General features: G+C 53.8%; 1 protein-coding gene across 1 annotated transcript in view; it reads right to left on the reverse strand.

The window, feature by feature from the left end:
- ACAN (aggrecan) overlaps window positions 1-7,416 on the reverse strand; it is a 51,326-nt gene that overhangs the window by 17,956 nt on the left and 25,954 nt on the right. Inside the window, exons 5-10 of the mRNA XM_023522998.1 lie at window positions 7,213-7,340; window positions 5,525-5,818; window positions 3,828-4,232; window positions 2,865-3,039; window positions 2,211-2,338; window positions 626-919 (exon numbers count right to left, since the gene is read on the reverse strand). Coding sequence (XP_023378766.1) covers window positions 626-919; window positions 2,211-2,338; window positions 2,865-3,039; window positions 3,828-4,232; window positions 5,525-5,818; window positions 7,213-7,340 — 1,424 coding nt within the window. The remainder of the gene's footprint in view (window positions 1-625; window positions 920-2,210; window positions 2,339-2,864; window positions 3,040-3,827; window positions 4,233-5,524; window positions 5,819-7,212; window positions 7,341-7,416) is intronic.

Genomic DNA, 7,416 nt, shown 5'->3' on the forward strand with positions numbered 1-7,416 from the left:
GATGGTTGATATGGCAGCGTGTGTCCTCAGCATGGGCTGATTTAAAATGTGAATTTTTAGTGCTTAGTGAAGAATAAGAGAATCATTTGACTAAACTCGTCACCAAAATATTTACGAGCGGGAATTTGATAAGGGTGTACAAATTAAAACAGTATACATATATGTGCTATTGATTTATGAGAATAAAGCTCAGAACACGTACTGAGCATTTACTATGTCCCGGGCACTATGCCAAGTGTTTCCATGCACGATCCCAGCGAATCCTGACAGCAACTCTTTGAAGTAGGAACTACAATTTTATAGATGAAGTAGAGGAACAGAGAGGTTAAGGGACTTGCCCAAGGTCACACAGCTACTAAGCAGCAGAGTCACAATGAAAATTCAGGTATGCCTGGGTTTAGAATTCTTACTCACTTCTCTCTACTTGTCTCTGGGAAACTTCCGATGGGTGCATCTACCTGGGGGTTACAGCCTCGCTCCAGAGCTGCCCCTGCACCAGAGGAACTGACTTTTTCCTCCTGGCTCCAATGGATGGAGACAGTGGACAGGGGCCAGGAGGGGTCAGCCCTGGGGAGTCATCTGCCCAAGCAGAAGTAGGGGCTGGAGGAGAGGTGAGGACACATACCTCGGAAGCAGAAGGCGTGGTGCCGGGACAGCGGGTCGAGGAGGCCTGTCTGGTTGGGGTAGAGGTAGACGGTTCTCACGCCGGGCTTGTCCCCACCACAGGCGGGCCGAGGGGTGACTATGGGGTAGCGGAGGCTGCCGTCGGCCAGCCAGCCAGCATAGCACTTGTCCAGGCCGAGGCTCCAGGCGGCATAGAGCTGGCCCGTGGAGGCCAGTGTGGCATTTTGGGATTCACAGAACTCCAGGGCTTCCTGGAAGGTGAACTGTTCCTGGCGTGTGGCAAAGAACACCTCCCCTGGGGGCAGAGGCAGGTGGCAGTGTGACCTTTTCCGCCCAAGGCCAGGGCAGCCCTTGCTCATGCAGGGGAAGGGCTCCCTCCGCCCCACTCCCCAGCCCTACTCATTGGGGTGGGACACCTGCCCTGACACAAAGACCCTGCCCAGCCCAAGAACGCCTCTCTTTGATCACTCCCCCTAAGATCTCCTCAGGCACTGGGAAATGGGGTGACCAACAGGGATGTCCCAGGAGTTGGGACTTTCAGTGCTAAAACCAGCAAAGTCGCAGCCTACCCGAGATGAGTTAGGTACTCTGCATTTCCTCCATCCCTCCTTCCTAGATTCTCCAGTCACACTCAGGCACCCCCTCCCCTGGCTAAGAGAGGAACCCCTGGGGCACGCTCACATGCTCCTGTGCTCCCCTACATCACAGCACTTATCAGCAAGCACTGTGAATGCTGGGGCCCCTACCTGTACCCCACCTCCACCCTGTGAACTCGTCAAGGGCAGCGGGCGGGCCTTGTAACCACTGCTGTGGGGTGGGTCCCAGTACCTAGACTCTACCCAGGGGCCTGTCAGATCTGGGGGAAGGGAGTCCACATATACTGAACACCTGCTTGGTGCCAGGCACTTTTCATACACGTTGAATATTTTTAAAAAGCCTTTGATATGAACATAATTCAGCTCCATTTTACAGAGGAGGAAACCGAGGACTAAAGAGGTGACATAATTTATTCAGGTCCTGAGGCGAGCGAGTGGCAATGCTGACATCTTTACAGAGTATCAGCATTTCCAAAATTGGGTTCAGTGGAACAGTAATTTGGTGATTTTAATTGAAATGAAAGAAATGGGATAAAATAAAAATAAAGGATCCGTGGTTAAGTAAGCTTAGGCAATGCCTTGGTAAGCAGAGTTAAATAGGTTTCTCTTTTGTTTTTACTGCAGGACTTCTCAGAGCCTTTGATTTGTTCACGTGCATTGGGACTCTCCAAGAGGCAAATGTGGATAAATAAATATATATATTTATATATATATATGTTTATAAAAAAAAATATATATATATATATTTATCCACAGAACTCATTGCTTTTTTAAGAAGCTAATGCTTCCCTGCAATGCTGGAGGAATCCATATAAACCACCTGGGAAGGAGAGAAGGCCTTGAGCTGAGCGAGGGGCTGGGTGGGCCTTCTTTCTTGACTGGGCTCCTGGGTGACAGCAGGGGTAGGGTGGTGGATTTCCACTCTCCTTTGTGTCTCCCTATCAGCCCTCTGCCCATCTGGGGCCCAAAATATAAGAACAGGGCCTGTACCCTCAAGCTTGTCCACGTAGCAGTAGACATCATAGGTTTCCGATGGCGGGCGCACGCCATACGTCCTGACCCCAGGGCTGCTGTCCTTGTCGCCCACACACGGGGTCCGCGGGCTCACAATGGGGTATCTGCAAAGGAGGGTGGGAGGGGCGGATGAGAACCCGTTCCAGGGTTGGGGGATGCAGGGCCAAGGGTGAGGCTGGTAGGCCACCCTGGGGGAGGGTCTTTGGTTGTCCAGTGGCATTCAAACCAGCAAGGAGCCCCTCATACTGGGCGAAGGATCTGGGGGACCCTGGGGGATTCCTAGCTTCAGAAGAGAGCCCACTGCATGGAAGGGCACTGGGTCAAGCTGGAAGGGACCTGGGGGGGTGGGGCTCAAAGGACGGGGTCTTCCTCTCTGTCCATTGGGTGGAAATGACCAAGGACACAGAACGTCACCCAGGGCCCTTCCTTAACCGCTCCCAACATGCTTCAGGTCTGGGGGAGAAACTAAGAGCAGCCATGAATTAATGAAGTCACCGATGAATTAATGAATCAACCCGCAGTGTAGCGCGTGTGCGCTCTGTGCTGGGCGCCGGGCCAGGATGTGGCTCCGCCGTCCTGACCTGTCAAGGTTGAGTTTGGGCTGGGAGGGGAGCCCGGCTGGTCCTTCACCTGACGGTCTGGTCCTGCAACCAGCCGGCGTCACACTGCTCGTAGCCCGCTTCGTAGGCGGCCTGCAGCTGCTCGGGCGAGGCAATGACCGCTCCGGTGCGCAGGCAGGCCTGCCGCGCCTCCTCGTAGGTCAGTGAGTAGCGGGCAGAGCCCGGGCGGTAGTGGAACACGACTCCTGGCAGGAGGACGGGGAAGGAAGGAGACACATGGTAGACTCAGGACATGGACCGGGTGCCCCCATGCCGGTGCCCCTGGTGCTGGGTTCTCGAGGCTTCGTGGGCCCCAAGGGAGCTCTGGCCCCTTGAGAAATGACCTCCCTTCATCCCCTCCTTCCTTCCCTGCTTCTGATCCCATTCCCAGCCAATGTGGACAATGAAACTTAAATGATTTACGATTTTTATTATGCCAGAAAATTTCCTTCTTCTTACAACTCCCTTTCCCCAACTATTTAAACATATACATATCATTCTTAGCTTACGGGCTGTATGAAAGCAGGTGGCAAGCTGCATTTAGCCTGCAGATTGTATGTAATTTTCGAACCCCTGTCCTGGAGAGCCGCCCAGTACGCTCAAGTGGCTCTATTCTGTGGAGATGCCCGACTGGGCGAGGAAGGCCCTGGACCGAAAAGCCCCGGTTCTCCATTCCACTTCGCCTAGACCCCTGTATCTGCCTGATACACACGCGCACACACGCGCGCGCACACACACACACACACACACACACACACGTTACCACCCACGACTTCATCTGAAGGAAATGCTTTGCGGCAAAAGAGGGTGAACGTCACTGGTCTGGCCTGTCCCCTTTGTTGTACAAACAAGGAGAGCCAAGTTTGAGTAGAGAGAGGCTTGTCCCAGGTCCAGGTCAAGATGAAGGCATAGACCCCCAGACCAAGTTCTCGGTATATGCTCCCCCTCCACCCCCACACTGCTCCATGTAGCCCCGTGAGGAGTGGGCACTTACCTCCGGGCAATCGTGGCCGCCCAGGGACCTCAGCTGCACCTGGGGCTGCAGTCACCTGCACGACGTGGTCCTCGCTGGTAAAAGCCGTGGCGGGGCCCAGGCCAGGTGTGGACTCCTCAGGAAAGGCCCAGGGCCCAGTGGCCTCTTCAGTCCCACTCTCGGCCTCAGGGATGGCAGTGGCCTCCATGTCGGGGGCCAATGTGAAGGGTTCCTCAGGCTCCAGGGCAGTCGGGGAGCCGTGAAAGATGGGCTTCATGGTCAAGATCACGTTGCCTTGGGCTTCGCCCTCTGTGACGTTCCGGGACAGGGGCAGCTCCACATCAGGCCAGGTCACTGTCTGGACAGTGATGTCCTCTTCACCGCCCACCCCAAAGAAGTTTTCTGGGATGTCCACAAAGTCTTCACCTGGAACAGGGACAAAGACAAGCTTTAGCCACTCAGCCTGGGGCTGGCTCGAGGGAGGTGAGCACTGACCGGCTCCACTCCTCCCCTGCTAGGAAAGGAAAACACCTGCCGTGTGCCTGGCACTTTGCTGGGCCCCTTGTGGGGTCCTCTTCTATTCGACTAGTCATGACAGGGGTCTCCACGGGTTCCAGATTGCAAAAGAACGCCAAGTCATCGTAGCACAAGACGTCGACCCATCAGCTCACTGCCAATAAAACCAGTCCTGCTCCAACATTCTTCCCTGATCAATGCCAGCCGCCTCCTCACTTATCCCTTGAGCCCCTTGTTGACCATCTGATGTTGTAACCAGTCGATGGGACAATGTAAATCAGATACAAAGGGAAACTGAAAAATCTCACCAAAGATGCAGGGGCTCACGAAACGGATGAAACATGAGAGAACTACCTGCGTCAGGCCCGAAAAGGTGAGGGTCTGGCAGAAACCAGCTAGTTATAAAGAGAAAATCCACGAGGGTGTCATGTCTTCAAAAAGAGTGGTTAGAATATTGAAAGGGCGAGAGAGGCTTTGGGAGAAATCCTAATTATTTTTGCAAAAGTAACCCTCTTCCTGTAAGATCCAACCGTGAAAGCCGAATATGAAACGAGCTAGGCCACTGTGCCGTCACCAATTTTATCATAAAATTGATGCAACTTCATATTGCTTTTTTTTGCCCCTCTAAGAACTAGCACTTAATCATAATTATAGCCCAGATTGTGTAAAGTAGAAGATAAAAAGCTTACTTGAAAAAGTTTTAGTCTCAATTTTCAAAACAAAGTGCCTGTCAAAACTTTTCCCCCATTCTTTTCAAAAACACTTTGGCGCATTCAATGTAAGTGCATTCACTCTCAAGGGCAGATAACAGTGCTCCTGTGGGGGTGTGGTCTCCTATCAGGCCCCACCATTTTCCATGTGGTGCCAGCTCCCCAACTGACAGATGAGAAAAGTGAGGCTCAGGGCCTTGTCTTTCTAATGGTTACACAGGAGCAGGTGGCAGGACTGGGATTCAAGCCAGAGAAAACACAGACTCTAAACTCATCCTTTTAACCTCGTTCTGGGCGGGCAAGACGAGGCTGCAAATACTGCAGCCTCCAGCAACTCTGAATTAGCTCTCGTAGAAACCAGTGGAAAAGGGGGTGCTAAAACTCAGTGGCCCCGTGAAGAGGTAAAAACCAGCCGCCTATTCTAAGATCTCTTCCTCTGGGCCACGATTACGGTGGCGTGAGCCCCCTTCCGGCCTCCAGCCCCAGCCGCACCTGTGTAGCAGATGGCGTCGTAGCGAGATGAGGGGTCCGGGTAGCCTGTCTGGTTGGCGTGCAGATAGACAGTCCTCACACCTAGGAGGTTGCCCCCACAGTTGGGCCGGGCCTTGGAGATGGGGTAGCGCACGCTGCGGTCGGCCAGCCAGCCAGCACTGCACATGTCCATGCCGCTCTGCCAGGCCAGGTACAGCTGGCCCGTGGTGGCCAGCCGGGCGCCCAGCCGCCGGCATTCATTGGCGGCCTCCTGGAAGGTGAACTTCTCTGGAGACGTCGCATAAAAGACCTCACCTGTGAAGGACACAGCCAGCAGGGTAAAGATCTTCCACTCACTGCCCTGTGTCCCCAGGGAGGTACCTCGTGTACCTGTATCTCAGATCCTGCCCTCCACTTCCTATGGGCTTTTGGGCAGGGTAACATCGATTTCCTCAAACAGGGGGACCAAGAAAGAAGCTGCCCGAATAACCAGGACATGGGGAAAGCATAGGGCAAATGTCAGGCCCAGGATGAAATATTCCTGCTCAGAGCATCTCTGCTCCTCACTTTGCTGGGGAACTGCCCGCCACTAGGGCGCCATGCCTATGAGATAAGCATCACCCACTCAAGCAATCCTTTTAAGAAATTCAAATTCTGATGGAAGAGCAGACATCAGACTGTATCCCTTAGGGCAGGGGTCTCTCGGCCCCGAAGCATCCACAAGGGCATTAGTGGGGCCTGTAAGCTCTCTTCACTATTTCCAAAAACCTGACAAGGTTATGCCAGGGGTAGGGGTAGGGGTTGGGCAATGGGCATCGAACCTGGGGATAGCCCTGGTTGTCTCTGCTCAGTGATGGCTCTGATTGGCCATTGTATTTGTCTTCTGTTAGCCAAAAATGGGAACACAAATACTTGTTACTTGAGAATGAGGAAAGGGGGCCATAGTGGCGAGAAAGCTGGGGACTGTCCCTGCCTCAGAACGAACCAGGTTGTCACTCTTTTTTTCTCTGGCCCTAAGGAAGCTGTGAGCTTGGTGGGGGCTGAGGTGGCAGAGGCCGGAATACATAAGGGTACACATGGGGAAAGGATTGTCATCCACATGCTGGGGTAATGGGTAGCTCTGATTGTGACTAAAATTAGTGCCCTTTACAAACCAGAGAAAGATTCTAGGTTCCTTCTTGCTAGCCCTCCTGTTGGTTCCTTCCAAAACCAGCCCATTGGAATGGCCTGGGCAGGGCTGGGGGCTGGCAGTAGGAAAGCTGAGAGAGGGTGGATGGACAGCCAGCTCTCCTGGCATCTATAATTCTGATGTGCCCAGCATGGAGTGGCCTGGGGTGTCCTTTGTGAAGGTGACAAGGTTGGGTTACGCTTTGATGGTGCAGTGGACCTTGGGACAGTGATGGATGCTCAGAGCAGCAGGGGTCCTGGCTGGGAGGGGCTCTCCCAGCTGAGAGACAGGCAACAAACATTCTTGGGCCCAGTGGTGGCATTGAAAAGTTTGCAGGAGCCTGGGACCACTGGGGCCTATAGGTCCTACTCTCCCTTCCCCAACTCCTCCCCCCCATTCTCACTGGGCATGGCAGGGAGGGTGGAGTATGTGGTGCCCTGGGTTAGCGCCCTGCCCCAGAGGAGGTCCTCAGGATTTCAAGAGTCAGGAGGGTGAAGGGGAAGGAAAGGGGTCTCCTGGGAAAGGGGCGGGGTGGCCTCACCCTCCATCTCCTCGGCGAAGCAGTACACATCATAGGTCTCATTGGTGTCTCGGATGCCATAGGTTCTCACACCGGGAAACTCGTCTTTGTCCCCATAGCAGCCTTCCCGTGGAATGTGGATGGGATATCTGCCAGGAACACAAAGTGGAAGGTGTGACACTAAGGGACAGAGCAGGCCTGTGTCCTGTGCCCTTGTATCCTCCT

The sequence above is a fragment of the Pteropus vampyrus genome, unplaced genomic scaffold, assembly GCF_000151845.1.
Source record: "Pteropus vampyrus isolate Shadow unplaced genomic scaffold, Pvam_2.0 Scaffold368, whole genome shotgun sequence".
Classification (NCBI taxonomy): domain Eukaryota; kingdom Metazoa; phylum Chordata; class Mammalia; order Chiroptera; family Pteropodidae; genus Pteropus; species Pteropus vampyrus.